This window comes from Chelonoidis abingdonii, chromosome 2, assembly GCF_003597395.2.
Source record: "Chelonoidis abingdonii isolate Lonesome George chromosome 2, CheloAbing_2.0, whole genome shotgun sequence".
Classification (NCBI taxonomy): Eukaryota; Metazoa; Chordata; order Testudines; family Testudinidae; genus Chelonoidis; species Chelonoidis abingdonii.
The window spans coordinates 110,173,322-110,190,633 of record NC_133770.1 but is presented as its reverse complement, the minus strand read 5'-3'; the positions used below and the strand labels follow the sequence as shown (position 1 = coordinate 110,190,633).

At 42.7% G+C, this 17,312-nt stretch overlaps 1 protein-coding gene across 4 annotated transcripts in view; it reads left to right on the top strand.

Moving 5' to 3' along the window:
* COBL (cordon-bleu WH2 repeat protein) overlaps positions 1-17,312 on the top strand; it is a 270,372-nt gene that overhangs the window by 90,249 nt on the left and 162,811 nt on the right. For 3 of the 4 annotated variants that reach the window (XM_032776585.2, XM_032776586.2, XM_032776587.2), the window contains exons 4-6: positions 3,974-4,181; positions 5,416-5,644; positions 16,016-16,110. In XM_032776585.2, coding sequence (XP_032632476.1) covers positions 3,974-4,181; positions 5,416-5,644; positions 16,016-16,110 — 532 coding nt within the window. Of the gene's footprint in view, positions 1-3,973; positions 4,182-5,415; positions 5,645-11,035; positions 11,081-16,015; positions 16,111-17,312 lie in introns of all 4 variants that reach the window. The other variant, XM_032776584.2, reaches the window with a different exon arrangement.

Here is a 17,312-nt window from a genome sequence, read left to right as displayed (position 1 = left end):
CTTCTTTACTTTCCAGCTTTGGTTTTAAATATCATACTGTTTAATAATACAAGAGTGATATGGAGCCAAATTACAGTCCCTTGCTAAAAATATCTGCCTGGGCAATCATGTTTGAACTTTAACATGGTTTCTCACTGCAGTTCCTGGGCCTTTTTTGTGCTATAGAGTTTACAGCTCTGTAAAGAGTGTTGGAAATATACTTGGTTAGTTTTCTGACTCTTCCCTCTAATACCTCCAAGTTCTGGCTTGAATAAATAATGTACATCCAAGCTAGACAGTCAGTGTAAAAGAGATTAACCTGTGCAGGAGGGGGCAAAGAAAGGAGGTCTCAGCTCTGGAGCTGGAGTAGTCCTGAAACTGGACTTTAAAAGCAATGATCTTCTTCACCCAATCATTGTCAGAATAGAGCACCAGGCTTCCAGGGGACAAGGTGAAGAGGCAGAGATGGAGGAAGCCCCTTTTGGTCTTTCTAGAAGTGACAGTAACAAGCTCCCAAGAAAGCAGCAAGGTCCAGATGATGGGGAAGAAGGGTCAGCCTACTTCTGAGTCTCAAGGCACTGGGCAGGTGGGAATAAATAAAGAGGAAATAGGGAAGAACCCTGTCACATGGATGCTACTACTTGGAAAGGATTCACCAGCACTTTAAAGCAGTGGGGAACAAATAAGGGGAATCCTTTGGTAAGGTAAGGAAATGTTTCTTCAGGGGTCCCAATGGGACAGGCAAAAAGAGCACATTCCAATTCAATCTTGTATCACAGAAATTCAGTGCAAGCTAGTCCTTTCTCAGCAGGGTGGCCTAAAGATATCCCTAAAGTTTCCCTTTCAACAAAGTCCAGCGGGATGGTCCAAGCCCAGGTTATAACAGGGAATAAGAAACCACTGGCTCTAGTGCACATAATCCATTCTATTCACCATGAAAGGAAGTTGAACTTCTGCTTTCCAAGAGTCCTCTGTCCTGACCTCTCTTGGTTTCCTCTTAATGAGTCCAGCTTTCAGCTTCGCCCTCCAAACTACCTAATGGGCCAGCCGTCAGCTCCTCCCCACAAGCCTGGCACTTATGACAGTCTGTGAGAGAGAGAGAGACTCTTCCTTTAAACCCAAGGGAGGAGCTTGAACTCTTTACTGTCCAGCCAAAAGCAAGATATGCACATCCCATCTTGCATTCCTAATGAGAGAGCTCCAGAAGAGAGTGGCAAGTCTAAATGGCTGACAGCAACCCTGATGTAGTATTCTGTGAACAGAGTGCACTTCATGGCTTCCACAGCATGTACAGGTCCAGCAGTAAGAGGGAGGAGGGATAGCTTGGTGGTCTGAGCATTGGCCTGCTAAACCCAGGGTTATGAGTTCAAGCCTTGATAGGGCCAGTTAGGGGTCTGGGGCAAAAATCAGGAGTTGGTTCTGCCTAATGATGGCAGGGAGCTGTACCTAATGACCTTTTTGAGGTCACTTCCAGTTCTAGGAGATAGTTATATCTCCACTTATTAAAGAGATAGAAGAGTTGATTTTCAACATGAGCCAAAGAGAGACCTCTCCAAAATCAAGATAACTTCCTGAAGGCCAACAATGAAGTGAGGTAGGAACCAGTCCACAAGTTACCAGTAACAATCAGAAAATGTTTTGAACTTTCACATCCATACAGACAGTATAGTGCCAACCCTCTCTGTGGATGGTGAGTGAGGTGTTCATTGTGGATCCTATTTACAGCAAATGCAGAGATCACTACTCTCCTCGTATATTGAAGTACATTGTAATGTACAAATTGCATTTCCAGTGATAGTGAACTCTGCTTATGGTGAAGTTCTATAGAAAAAAATAATTTTAATACAAAGGGCTTCCACTTCATTTAGTTTGAGTTCTTATCTCTCTGGAAACTGTCATCTATAAGGGAATCTATTCATTCTGCATTTAGTCCACAGACTTCTTTTAGTTCTGTTTTTATTCTGCTGACATTTTGGGGAAATGTTTCAAGTTTCCGTTTTGATAAAATTGCTCTTTGAAGTTGTTTTAACAGTTTTTATCTTTTAATCTGGGGGCTCCTAAATAGTATAGTTGACGCTTGGGGATGTTTTCCATGGAAGTTTTGAGTATTTATAAGCAGGATGAAACAGGATTGGGCATTGCAGATCTCATCTGAAATACTTACTGTATATAGTTCCCATCTCCTCTGTACTCAGCAGTTGGGTGGAGAATTTGAAATCAGCTTTCTTCTTTCTCTGCTGGAGTTGAATTCATCTCAAATAATTGACCATAATTTGCCTTTTTCATATCATCTGTATGAAGTCTACTACTTTGTTGGAAATGTGATTGCTGCTAGAAAAGTGCTGATGAACACAATGCATACTTTTAATGAGATACTACAGCTTGAGTATTATAGTTGTGTTCTGGAACTGCAATAATTAAGTGCATGAAGGTCAGTATTTTTTTCAGTCTCTATGCTAATTTTTTTTTGAATGAAATAGCTTGCATTTTTTAAGATGGCATTTTGTTTGTTAGCCAAACTTGTGTGAATTACTGCTACGTTGCGTATTGCAGAAACACATAACCTTATTTAAATGAAAATGTCTAGTAGCATATAGAACTTATGAGGTGTTATGAATTTAAGTTCTTCCAGATTGTTCTGTTCTCTGAAACAGCAGCAATAAGGCAGAGAAAACAGCATATGCAAATTCTGTTTGAAAAGAGAGCTACTTACCACTGTCTGTACCCAAAGAGGCAAGCTGATATCTATATTACAATGGACAGATATACAACCTCAACCTTAACAATGGATGTTCACTGCTGCACATGTGTGTATGTGGAAATGTGCTGTAGTTCTGCACACGTGTGTGCATATTTCAATGGATTTGTGTATTGCTACATTTGGATGGAGAAACGGTTTCAAAATATAATTATAAATGCATGAAAATTTGAAATAGTGCATGCATATTAGACAATAGAACTTCCAAAGGTACTTTTATAATGATGTACTGCACAAGGGAACACAGCTATCTAAGGTGCCTGGTTTCCCTGAAATGTTTCCCCTCATCATAAAACCACCATGGTTAGATCTTCAGTCTTCTTATTCTTCCCAGTAGTATTCCTCTTTCAGCTATGATCTGATTTTTCAAATTTCCCAGGCTTGTCCGTTTTGCATCTGAGAATGTACTTGGAGCCTTCACAACCCAGACATCTGTAACAGATGATAGAAGAGCAGAGCAGCCTCTCAGACTGTTTCTTGGCTCCTGCTTCAAGGTTGTTGCTCCCTATATCCGGTGCATCTTGGTCGGAAGTTGGGCTCAATCCCTAACTCTTTTTCTCACTGGAGAGAGGATTCCTAAACAGCTCCATGCCTGACTTTTGGAGCTGCCAAAGCAGTTCTTGCAAATTCCCCAGTGACTCCATTAAGTGCCTGCTCCTTGTAGTGCTTGTAAATTAATGGTGTAGTTAAAGGTGCATAGTGGAAATATGCCTGTTCCCCCAGATGGTGCAGCATCTATGTAGTTTTTCTTGTTTCTTTCTCTCTCACTGAAAAACATCACCCATGGAGATTACAGATCCCAGATTGTAGCGCTTCTTTTTTATCTGACTGACCAGATTGCTCCCATCAATGTGGAGCATTGCATACTGGGACATGTAATCTCTGTCTTCAACAATATAGAAAGGATGAGGGCCACTGGATTGTAGAACTTTATGGGGGCATTTAGCAGACAAGGTGCACTCTGCCTACCCTTGGTTTATGCTGTGTGTATCGTTGGATTATGCTGTAAGAGTTCTGGTCTAACAATGTGTTGTTAATCAAAGGCTCACAAACATGCACACAGCAGTGGAGAAAATATGTCATTTGTAACATTTGAGTCTGTTTTTAACCATCTTGAGGAGGAAAAGTTGAAGTGCTGAACTCTGGACATGTACACAGCTGGGCTGCTGCTTCAGGCCCTATCACCCTGCAGTAAAATGCCTGCAACTGCGATTACAGAGCCTTTTTTCTTTGCAGTAAAGCCGTGATGGATCTGTTGGTGGATTTGTGCAGCCGGTACCACTTGAATCCAGCTCACCATACTCTTGAGTTGAAGGCTTGTGGGATGGAACCTTTGAGTTATAAGCCTAATACTTTGGTTGGGGCGCTGGATGTACAGACAGTACTTCTGAAGGAGAAAGTTCCTGAAGGGAAGACAAAACGACCTCCACCTAGGATCCCTGAGGTCAGTACTGCCCGCTGCTAGAACAATGCTATGGGACCATCGTTATACTAGTATGACTTCAAGCAGTGATGCTGATTCTCCCTATTCCACCCGCTTTTGTTTTTTATCTTTAAATCAGTATGGGAGAGGCTTGTGTACTGACTAATGCAGTCATCTGTTAAACTGGTAAAGTTACTATTACTCACTCTCGATACTAGTGTTCAGTTGTAGTAATAAGGTTAAATATAGTATTTAAGGCAGATTAAATCATTATGACTCAGAATCTGGAAGGACGTTTATGAAATAAAGTTTTTAAACTGAAAATAATCCCTAAAGTGAATTTTAAGGTGTTTCACCTGTTTTCTTTATGTAGTGACTTTGCACATACAATATATTGTATTAAGTAAAAGTTCTTTATCAGAAGACAACAAACCTTAAACTAAATGGGGGGGAGGACAATACACCTTAAACCAAATGGAAAGTTTCACCATCTGGGAGAGATATGAAGCTAACTGTCTTTCAAAGACTTATTGCTTCTCTGAAATATAAACATTAATGGGAATCAATGCATCTGATCACATTAAAATATCACTGAGGAAGTTACTTATGCACACTGAAAAATGACATTGTTTTAAATAAGCAGTGCTCTGGCCACAGCTCTTTTGCCCTGGCCATATATCCTGTATAGGCACTGTGAGCAGGGGCATGGTGTAAAAGCTGCTGTCCTCCCCTCTGAGAATCCTTACTTGGCAAGATCTCTTGGATTTATGACCCCTATAAGCAGGTGTATCAGTGCAAAGGGGCCTTCGTGTGACCCAGAATATGGGCCAAAATTCCTTCCTCCCCCTGCTCCTTGAATTAAAATCTTGATTTGCCAGTATCTGGTTTTGGAACAGATTTTTCCCCCTCCCATTTGTTTAACTTTACTTTTCACTCTTCCACCAGGTATTTACTGTCTATGCTTTGAATGTCATTCAAATATGGTGGTGTTTATTTACAGTAGGATTCCTAATGCATGACTGCCTCTGAGTTTTCTCTTATTAAACTGTCCTCGTGAATCACTGCTTGGAGATTTTTTAAGATCTTGTCCAATAGCAAGTTTCCCTATTTGAGTCACTAAGTTTGCACCAGAAGGATTAAGGCAAAACAGAAGTCTTCAGTACCTGTTCTGTGTCACTGTAAAGCACAGAGAGGTCGGTGTGGAGACACCCATATAAAGCCTGACAGTGTCTGTCTGTTTCCTTTGCTTTCTCAGAAATCCGTAAGGTTGGTAGTGAATTACCTGAAGACACACAAGGCTGTAGTTCGAGTTAGTCCTGAGGTGCCTCTGCATAGCATAATCCCAGCCATTTGTGAAAAGTGCGAGGTCAGTCCAGAGCATGTCGTCCTCCTGAGGGACAATATCACTGGGGAAGAGCTGGAACTTACAAAGTCCTTGGACGAGTTAGGGATAAAGGAACTGTATGCCTGGGACAGGAAAAGAGGTGAGTCTAGATGAACCTCATCTGCTATGGCTTTAGTGATATATCAACGGTTACACATGCCACGTGATCAGTATTTACATCTTCGTTGCTTTAAAACCAGACTTAAATAGAAGGGTGACATTCATGTCAGCTTTACAGAGCTACTCATGTTTTATAATCAAGGCCAGTAGCAGCAGCAAGGATAACAGTGCATTCAGCTGCCATCCAGGAGTCCCCAGAATGTAAATAGCTGACTTGTTCCCAGGCATCATGCCAGTAGAGGCTAACAGCTGTGAAAGAGATGATTGGCTCAGTCTAAACACAAAAGGAGGAGCCTCGTTGCCCCTGAGGGCTCCTGTCAACAGGGGCACACAGAGCACTGGTGCTGTATCCGGACAGAGCTGCTCATCCACCTGTGCTGTGACACAGAGAACGAGGGAGAGCTAACATGCCATCATCATGGCAGTTGATAGAAGCGAGAGGAACAGAAATAGACCAGGGCTTTTGAGAAATAATTGCTGCTACATTCCAAAGCAATTCCTCCTGTGAACAAAGCTATTTACTGTTAATGAAGAGGAACCAATGAGGTATTTTTATTTAAAATAATGTTCTCTTGCGTTTTCTCTCCTCCTCTAAACAATATTCTAACGCCACCTACCTGGACTTCAGTTTGTTCAGACAGCACTTTGATCAGAAAGTATAGGTGTTAAATATGCTTTAAACCTCTTAGGCTGACACTGCCAAGTGCTATTTTTCTAACCAACAAAAAGTGATCTTCATTAAAAATTGTTTCTTTCATTTTTCTCTTACTGAGTAGCTCTTCTGACAGAGTTCATGTCATTGTTTATTGTTTAGATAATGTTGACACCGCATATGATGCTAGGCAGTCTTATTTTTTATTTATACATTGGTGTTTGGTCTCTTCTTTCAAATCCGTCCGTTAAATAGCAGTTTTACCCTGAAATGATCTACATTTCAATGAGTTTAGGCTTTTAAGTAAACTAAGTATCTCCTTACCTTTGAAATGGCCAGAGGCTCAAAAACGACACCCACAAATTAAAGTGCCACAACTCAAATGCTACTTCTCTTCTATTTAGACGTCTTTATAGCGAACCACTTTGGAGCAGCATGTTAAGCATGCAGAGTGTTCATCCTTATAACATGGCATATTTCAGAGACCTCTCGCTAGGATAATGAGTCTGGGCTTTCTTAAAACATTTTTCTTTTAATTTAATGTTTGGACCAGAAAAGTGGCAAAGTGCATTGTGTACAATATTGGCCCTAATCAGGGTCACGTTTTTGTCCCTGTGAAGAGCCCCCACTGAAGCCCATGCTAGATCCAGTTGCAGGATTTGAACTATAGGAGCAGGCTGTAATAATATAAATGTTACCCACTGCATAGATGATTGATACAAGAAATTAAATTTTGTTTCTCAATTAACCATTACATTAGAATGATATTACATCTGAGCCCAAATGTATTTCTGCAGGATTCATTCTTTTCTGTTGTTTTTTCATATCTACCTGTCTGGGTGTCAGTCCTGAGTAATAAAAAAGAAATAATTTTAGTGGAGTTTCCCCAGGGTGATCCTGCAAACACAATATTTCTTCCAAGGTTTTGCTGGTATCATTTCCCCTGCCCAGTGGCAGTAACCCATTCGTTTGCTGCAGAGTAGGGCCCCATCTCAATTATCAAGTTGACAAAATGGATTGTTCCAGCATCTTATCTCATTAGCAGGAGCCACCTGTAACCCTAAATATGGTACTGGATGTGCTTAAAACACAGACTGTGTAAGAGAAAATTCTAGTTGAGTGACTCCACTTCTAAAGTTCTATTAAGTCTTTTGTTAAAAGAGAAACTGCTTCCACATGCTTACATTGTTTCTCTTAGAAGTTGAAGCAGTTTCAATAAAGATTGAGAACAGGGGTTGGCAACCTTTCAGAAGTGCTGTGCCGAGTCTTCATTTATTCACTCCAATTTAAGGTTTCGCGTGCCAGTAATACATTTAAACATTTTTAGAAGGTCTCTTTCTATAAGTCTATAACATATAACTAAACTATTGTTGTCTGTAAAGTAAATAAGGTTTTTAAAATGTTTAAGAAGCTTCATTTAAAATTACATTAAAAAGTAGAGCCTCCCGGACTGGTTGCCAGGACCCAGCAGTATGAGCGCCACTGAAAATCAGCTTGCGTGCTGCCTTCGGCATGCATGCCATAGGTTGCCTACCCCTGATTAAGAATTAGAACAACAAACCTCTCTACTTAGATAAGTGCACTGTTGCTTCTAACAGCAGCCTTGCATGTCCAGTTTCAGGGGGAAAAAAACACCTTTCTTTATACTGTTTCTGAAGACCAAATATTAAGGGTAATGGATAGTACAGGGGTTGGCAACCTATGGCACACAAGCTGATTTTTAATGGTACACTACTGCCTGCTAAGACTTCAGCATGCCATTAAAAATGCTGTCCAGCCCACAGGGCCGGCTCCAGGCACCAGTTTATCAAGCAGGTGCTTGGGGCGGCCACTCCGGAGCGGGGCAGCACTTTTAGGTATTCGGCGGCAATTCAGCGGAGGGTCCCTCACTCCCACTTGGAGCAAAGGACCTCCCACTGAATTGCCGCAGATTGCAATCGTGGCTTTTTTTTTTTTCCTTGGCTGCTTGGGGCAGCAAAACCCCTGGAACCGGCCCTGCCAGCCCGGCCGCTCTCCTCTGCCCTCTGCTCCGCCTGTGGGGGCAGGGAGCAGAAACATAGGCATGCGCACAGGGTGGGCAAATAGCCCCACTCTCCCAGAGCGGCAAGCTGGGGGGTCCGCGCTCCCGGGCTGGAGAGCCCGGCCGAGCGCAGCAAGCTGCCATCCCGTCCCCGCCTTCCCCCCTCCCCTGAAGCCGTGCCGCCGTGCGCACAGCTCTCTAAGGGGTGGGGCTGCGCAATCCCGTGGGGCAGCATATCTGGCTCTGCTTGAAGCCTCATGGTAAGGGATCTGGGGCTGGGGGGTTGGAGAAGGGGGAGCACAAGGAGACAGGAGCAGGGGGTTGGATTGGGTGGATCCTGGTAGTGGTTGAGGGAGGTCTCTGAGGGCAGTCAGGAGACAGGGGGTTGGATGGGCATGGAGTCCTGGGGTCGTCGGGGGATGGATAGGGGTCAGGGAATTCAGGGACAGGGAGCAAGGAGGTCCTGGGGGGCAGTAGGTGGGGTCTCTGGAGGGCATGGTCAGGGGACAGTAGCTGAGGGGGGTGGATAGTCAGGAGTTCTGGGGTCCTGTCAGGAGGCAGGGTTGTGGAGAGGGTGGGGCAGTCAGGGAGCAGGAGAGGGTTGGATGGGTTGGGAGTTCTAGGTCTGTCAGGAGCGGTTGGATAGGCATGAGAGTCCGGAGGTCTGTCTGGGGTGGGTCATAAACAGATAGCTAAGTTATTTCTTTTACCTGTAAAGGGTTAACAAGGAACCAAACACCTGACAAGAGACCAATCAGGAACCGATTTTTCAAAGCTTAGGAGGGAATTTGTGGATTTTCTTGGTCTGGGTTTTTGTCTGTTCTGTGCTCTCTCAGCTATGAGACGAGTCTATTTCCAGTCCTTCTAATCTTCTGTTTCCAGTTGTAAAGTACAAGGTAGCAAAAGTATAGTCTTTTAAATTGTTTTGCTGTATTTGCATCTGTGTATCTGGCTGGTGGATCTTTGGTATGGCTATAAGTACTCTGAATTGATATCTTTTTGATAAGGGTTAATTTTTTCTAAGCAATTGCCTGTATTGTCACTTTAATACAGAGATTAATTTTGTCTTTTCTTTCTTTTATATAAAGCTTTCTATTTAAAAAACTGTGTGACTTTCTTTTTCTAGTTATGGCAGGGATAGGAACTCTGTGCCAGCATTACTGTCTCTACAGAGAAAGACGGGAGGAGGGAAAAGAAGGAGGAAGTAAATTGTTCCTCTCGGTTTTGTGTTTCAGGGATTGAAGCAGGAAATCTACTAGTATACCAGGGGAAAATCTGGAGGAAGTAAAGACAGGAGGAAATGGTTTATTCCTTGTTAAGAATCCAAGGGATTTGGGTTCTTGGGGTCCCCAGGAAGTGGGGAGACCAGAGTGAGCCAAGACACTGAATTCTTGGCTGGTGGCAGTGAGATCAAATCTAAGACTGGTAATCAGTCTTAGAGGGGTCATGCAGCTCTCAGTTTATGAAAGCTAAGGTTCAAATCTGATAGGAAGCCTGACAGGTGAGGTGTGGATAAGGGTCGGTGCAGGCAGAGGATCAGGTAGGGTGGGTCCGGGGCAGTTAGGGCAGGTCAGGAGGGATCCAGGACAAGGTAAGAGGGCGCACAAACCAGGGGGTTGGGAGTTCGAGGTGTCAGTCACCCAGCCCTCTGCCCGAACCCTGACTCTCCAACACACACACACGGCCCTCTGCCTTGAGCCTGAACCTCCCTCATACATACATACATTACATACACCAGCCTCTGCTTGGACTCCTTCACCCACTCCCGTCTCCCACGACCACAGCCCTGACTTCTGCATCCCACACATTCCGCCAGTTCCCCCCCCGAACACTGCACCCCCCACACCCCCAGCCCTACTGCCCGACTCTTGCCACCCTCACATCCCCAGCCCCCCACACCAGTGCACAACACACTGGCACATTCCCACCCTGAGCACTAAACAGGAGCTCCTACACCCCCCTCCCATATTCCCATCTGCATCCCTCGCATCAAATGGGAGCTGTCCAGGTAAGAGCCCCACACCCAAACCTTCTGCCACAACCCTGAGCCCCCTTCCTCATTCTAGCTCCTGGCCAGATCCTTCACCCCCAGCCCTGTGCTCAGTGCACTCCCATCTTCAGCTCAGTGCAAAGAAAAAGAGAATGGGCCAGAACCAGGGAGAAGGTAGGTACCCACTGTATGTGGGCAGGGCCAGGACCCCAGACTGGCAGTGGGCTGAGAGGATCCGGCCGCCGGGATCCCGGGTGGCAGGAGCTAGTGGATGGAACCCCTGAGCCTCAGTGGGCTGAGCTGCTCTGCCCACTACCAATCTGGAGTCTCCGGGTGCCGGCCTCACTCAGCCCGCTGCTGGCCTAAGTGAACAGAATCCTAGACCAGCAGCGGGCTGAGCGGGCCGGTGGCGTAAGATGAACATTTTAATTTAATTTTAAATGAAACTTCTTAAACATTTTGAAAACCTTTTTTATTTTACAATACACTAATTTATTTATATAATATATAGACTTAGAGAGAGACCTTCTAAAAAACATTAAAATGTATTACTGGCACGTGAAATCTTAAATTAGAGTGAATAATTGAAGACTTGGCACACCACTTCTGAAAGGTTGCCAACCCCTGGGATAGTATCTGTGGTTTACCGGGTGACATGTCAGAAAGTTAATGTGGTTTCTTTTGTCTTCTCATTGCCTGCCTTTTCCAGTTCTTCCATCAAAAACTCAGTCTGAACCTTCTCTAAGCTATAGAGGTACTGTACAACAATGCTTGAGGGAAATCAGTTTCCCCTTCAGGTTGTCTTCAGCATGGCTTTGGTAGCATAACAAAATTGCAAGGTCATGGCATAAAATGCTACAGGGAAGAGAGTTGTTTGCATTATCTGTTTTATATCATAGACAGTGATTATTTTCAGTACAGATGGACTGCTTCACTTGCCTGCATTTCTGGCCAAAGTGGGAGGAGGGAAAATACATTCGTCATAGAATGGTTTCTATTAAAATGTTAATATTTTAAAACCTTATCGCATACTGATGCATGGAATCCTGGTAGATGCCTGTAATCTAAAATGTGATATCTGAATTCAGATAATCTTAAATTCTGATATGTCTCATGATTTCAAAATTCACATATGAGCAAAATGAGAATGTTTGTTTGTTTAACTAATTGGGGTTTACCTGTACTTTATTTTTGAACTGGAAAAAAACATACTGAGATACCCGTGTGTGATAATTGTGGATAAACAATGACATTTTAATTGAGACCACTGTATTAGGGGATGTGTGATGGGTTCCCCCCAGGGTGCCACTTGGAACTGGAGTACCACTGAGGCCCCTGACCCATCAAGGGGTCCTGCGTGGGCTCCCTCTCACACCATACTGCTGTGACAAGCTACAAAGTCTTCCAGCCTGCACTTTCACCAGCATACGTACAGGGACACATCCAGCTGTGGTTAGAAGCAGGCTCTATAACCAGTCCCTACATGGGAAAGCTACTCAGGCAGGTACCCCCTCTGGAGTATAAACCCAAAATCATTTCATCTTATGTTGCACAGGGAACTGTACAGCATAAGCTCATAAAATTTGCCCCTTCCCTCAATGTGGAGAGGAATAGGCAACAACCTTTTGCCCCAAGTTATGATTCTCACACCCTGGTTTAGATAAAGCAAAAACAAGTTTATTAACTACAAAAGATAGATTTTAAGTGATTATAAGGGATAGCAAGCAGATCAAAGCAGATTACCTAGCAAATAAACGAAAAAGCGAACTAAAATTAATATACTATTAGATTGGTTATGAATAGCAGATTATCACTCTAAGAGATGACACAAGCAGGCAGCAGATTCTTAAGGAGCAAGCTGCACTTGCTTACAGTTTGGAATCCCTAGGTGTACCATTCACAGGCTAAACATCCCTTTAGTCTGGTTCTAGCACTTTCCCCAGTTCAATCTTTGTTCCTCAGGTTTTTCAGGAGTCTCCTTGAGTAGGGAGTGAAGCACACCAGAAGATGTCGCTCCTCGCCTTATATAGCTTTTGCTTATGGTGGGAACCCTTTGTTTCAAAGCTTGGTTCCCAGACTGGTCTGTGGAAAAACACTGATATCCCAAGATGGAGTCTAGAGACGTGGTCACATCATGTCTTTGTAGAGTCATAGCAGCCATTACTCAGAGGCTGTCTATAGCGTTCTCATGAATGCTCCCCAGGTGGAAGATAAGCTTCTCCTAAGGCCTATTGTTTTTTCCTAATGGCCCATTGCCTTGAATAGGTCCTTCCTCACACAGTGATCTAGACTACAAGCATCTTGTGTAGTGGGCGTTACCCAGGTGCAACTACATTTGAAATATAGCTACATCGTCAGTATTCATAACTTCAGATAAAAAGATGATACATGTATACAAATAGGATAATCATATTCAGCAAATCATAACCTTTTCAGTGACATCTCACATGACTTATCTTGCATAACATACATTATAATTATGTCATAATCATATCCTCATAATATCACTGTGAAGAATAGGGGTCCAGTGTCACAAGATGTCTATATTGCAATCACTGGGTATGACTATAGCTTGTGTAGACATACCTGTAGACATCATTGTGATTGTGAGCTTTTCCGTTACACATTTTTGATTTAGAAACCAATGCCAACTTTTTTTTTTACAACAACCTGGGGAAAAGATTTGAAACTAAAACATTTTCAGCCATTGATTTCTAAACTGTGCCTGCAAAATATGTGTGCAAACATGTACATACTTGGACATTTACTCAGTTACATGTGCATATGGCTGTTTGAGTTACATAAATGCAAATATTGGCACAACAGGTGCAGGAACTCATTTTGCAAGTCTATCGAAAATTGTCCAACTTTAGAAAATTAGTCCTCAGTGTTCTTTTGTGTTCGCTGTATGTGATTCAGAAACAAAAAGTGGGGGTTATTTTCAAATTTATCAAAAAAATTATAAGCACAGTGTTCTGATTCATATTGAGGACCATGTGTGAAATCCTGGCCCCATTGAAATAGTAGCAAAACTGTTGGCTTCAATGGGGCCATGATTTCATCCCTTGACTTCAGCATTCTCTGTCCTTACTTGCATTGTCTTCCTATTCAGAGAACGTAGTATCAGTCATGATCTGCCATATGGACTTAAGAGGAAACTTTTGCCCTGAATTCTTTGTTGATGTGAAATAATATACACAATGTCTGCAATCCCATCCCTGTGTAAAATTTTTAAGGGATTTATAATAAAGCTGTTGGCAGTCTGTAAATTCACTATGGATATTACGTATTTTGGAAAGCTGATCTGTGTGGGTCAACCTGGGTGCACTCACACGGGAGTTCCATTGAAGTCAAGGGGACTTCTCATGGATGCAGAGATCTGCCCGTGCACATCTGATTGCAGGACTGGGGCCATAGTGTGTGTTTAGTGCAGATGTTCCTTAATAAATATGTATTTCCCTTTCAACTTTTGGGACCAATTGCTCCCATATATTTGCATATAGCTCCCATTAACTCCACTTGGCCCTCAGTCTTTACTTTTAAATATTAAGGGATGGCTTGTGAAGCCCTTATTCACAATGAATCACAGTCTAGCACTAAGCATGGGGATAGCAATTTCAGACCAATGAATGCAGGCAATGCTTGGTAGTCCATATAGGAAGATATTGGTTAGTTTATTGCTGATATTTTTGTTGAGCTGGAGGGGCATTTTCTTCTTGGTTCTGTTTTTAATCTGTTAATCATATTTACTCTTTTACTGTGTTTTGGTCTGCTGTATGCACTTAACACCTTCTAACGAAAATGTGATGCTTTGTATGACATGCAAAAAGTTTTACAAGAGTCTCCTTTGTGAGATGGTTTTTTATGGTTAAAAAATAATTTAAGGTCATTTTGCTTATTTTTCATGTTACAAAACAAGCAAGTGTTTTTAACTCATGAATTTTCTCAGTTTGTTAAAACTTCTGCAGACATCAAGACTGTTACAACTTGCCAGGAGCTAGAGGACCGCATTTAGGGTCTGATCAATTGCCCACTAAAGTCAATGGGAGAACAACTGCATTGATTTCAATGAGCATTGGATCAGGCCTTTAAAGTGGCAGAGCAAATGGTTGAGGGGTGGGGAACTATCATTAATCAGAGCTGGGTGTTCAGAGTTGTTCAACTGGTGTATTGAATTCAGCTTCTTGAGCGCAGAATGGCCTTTCCTGTTGGCTGCTGGCACATAATGCAGGGTCGCATCATATTGTTCATTATACCACCGGCTGCCAGTGAAACAGATGAGTATAGAGCAGTGAATTTTGAGATATGCAATCCCCTAGTCAGCTCAAGGCTGATTTCTGTATCTAAGACACGGCAGTGTGGAAGACATGGACTCTCTGGGCTGCGTTTGGTTCCCTGGCCACACCTACGTCACCTCTCCCCTAAAACAATGTTTCCCAAACTTGGGACGCCGCTTGTATAGAGAAAGCCCCTGGCGGGCTGGGCAGGTTTGTTTACCTGCCGCATCCACAGGTCCGGCCGATCACGGCTCCCAATGGCTACAGTTCACTGTTCCAGGCCAATGGGAGCTGCTGGAAGTGGTGCGGGCCGAGGGACCTACTAGCCGCCCCTTCCAGCAGCTCCCATTGGCCTGAGCAGCGAACCACATCCAGTGGGAGACACGATCGGCCGGACCTGTGGACTCGACAGGTAAACAAACTGGCCCGGCCTGCCAGGGGCTTTCCCTACACAAGTAGCATCCCAAGTTTGGGAAACACTGCCCTAGAACATCCACAGAAATACCAAGAAAGATGTTATTAAATAGCACTACTAGTATGAGTAAAGGTTGCAAGATCAGTCTCTAAAGAGCTTCCGCTTCCACAGGAAGGTTTACTTTTCCTATTATGTGGCTTGATCCATAACTCTCTGATGTCAATGGGAGTCTTTGCATTGGCTTCTGATGGGTTTGAACCATGCCCATGGGTTGTTAAAAATCTATAATCAGTTTTTTTAAAGGAGCATTGTTGGCAGTGGGGGAGGAGAGAAGGTTGACTCCTAATATGTACTTTAAAAGCATTTTCAAAGACTAATGCCTGGTCTACACTAGGAATATTAGGTTGAGTTGGTCCATAGTGTGAAAAATCCACACCTCTGAGCTGTGTTTTTTTAGCTGAACTAAGTCTTCTGTTGACCCAGCAACTGCTTCTCAGGGAGGTGGATTACCTAATCAGTGGGAAAACCCCTCTTGTCAGGATAGGTAGTGTCTACACTGAAGTGCTACAGTGGTGCAGCTGCGACAGCACATCTGTGCCACTGTAGTGTTTTCGAAGGACACAAGCCCTAAATTACTGTTGTAGTGTCTTAATGACAACTTCCGGACTGATTTTACAATCCCTTACTCTTGTGTGTAATGCGTAATCTGAGACTCAGGATTACAATAGGTCTCATCCAAAACCTGTTGAAGTCAGTGGAAAGACTCCCATTGGCTTCAGAGCATTAGACCAGGCCCTAAATTAGAGAGGATCTGATCCAAGTGAGGATCCAGAATCTGTTACTTAATTATATTATTTTACCTCATGATCACCCTTATGCACACACAACTTATATTTCAGGGAGTAAAGAGTTAACTTGGAATCATTGTTTTTAAAACTTCTGGGTTTGTAACTGTGCTTTTGAGAGTATAAAAAATAACCCAATATAATTTTTTCAGAAACAAGTCAAAATTCTTCAATAAGCAACGACTCAACAGAAAAAGAAAAGAGAGGATTTCTGGGATTTTTCAAAGTTAATAAAAGAAGCAACAAGGTAAGGGTTCTGCAAACCATTGCCTATGTTATATCGTGCTAGAGAATTGTCTTCTTTCTACCTTTATTTAGGGTGCCTTTTATATTTCTTCTTTCAAGGATTTGTTTATCCACAAATGTATAAACTACATTCAAGCACAACCATTTTGATCAACAAGTCCATGGGCAGGAGTGAGCAATATTTAATGGGCATTCTTAAGAGGGTCTGAAAAGTGGAACACTATGTTTTAGATTACAAAAATAGTCTTAGGTGTAAAACCTCAATATCCAAAAATCAAATGCAATTCCCACATGCATCATAGTAATATCAAACTGTGATGCACTGACAGGCTGGAGAAGTTTTGCTTCTGGGAATAGAGTTAAAGGTGAGCTGGACAAGAATTAAAAAATGAGTTTATTTTGGTATTGCTGAAGCCTGAAAGATGTGTTTCTCACTTTTAAAAGGCAGTTTTCCTGCCTGCTAGGCATTTTTACTTTAGAAAAATCAGAAGTCTCAAATCCAGCCCTTAATTGAAGTAGTTGAGTGTGGTGAGCATTAAACAAAACACATTCTCTTCTAAATGTTAAGCTGTTGAGTTCAATAGGCATTAACAATGACAAGCAGTTTCAAATAAGTCACTTCCACTCTCAGTAACTCAAGCCTGGTCCTCACTAGAAAATTAGATTGGTTTAACTGTGTCAGTCGGGGTGTGGAAAATCCACACTCCTGAGCCATGTTGTTAAAATGACCTAAGTCCCTGTGTAAACAGATGTAGACTGTCTCCCAGAGAGTTGGATTACCTGTGCTGACAGAAAAACCCCTCCCATCGGTGTAGGAAGTGTCTGTGCTGAAGCACTGCAGTGGTGCAACTCAGCTGTGCCCCTGTGGCATTTTAAGTGTAGATAAGCCTTTAGACTTTTCTGCCTTTGAATCTGTGATGTCATGAACCTGCCAGTTCTATAGACATCTATCCATGCCTCCAGGAAAACCAGAAAGGACAAGGTCAAAATTTCTATGAGTGCAACATAAAGAAAGAGAAGAAGAGCAATAAACTTTCAATCTTTCTTCATACATGATAAGAAAGTGAAAAAACAAACAAACATTATTTGCTTTCTTTTCTAGTTGCCTTTTACAATGAAGGGCCCAGTCCTGCGTCTCTTGAAGTCAGTGGGATTTCAGTTCCTTGGGTGGAGGAACAAGGCCTTAACTGGAGATAGGATGCA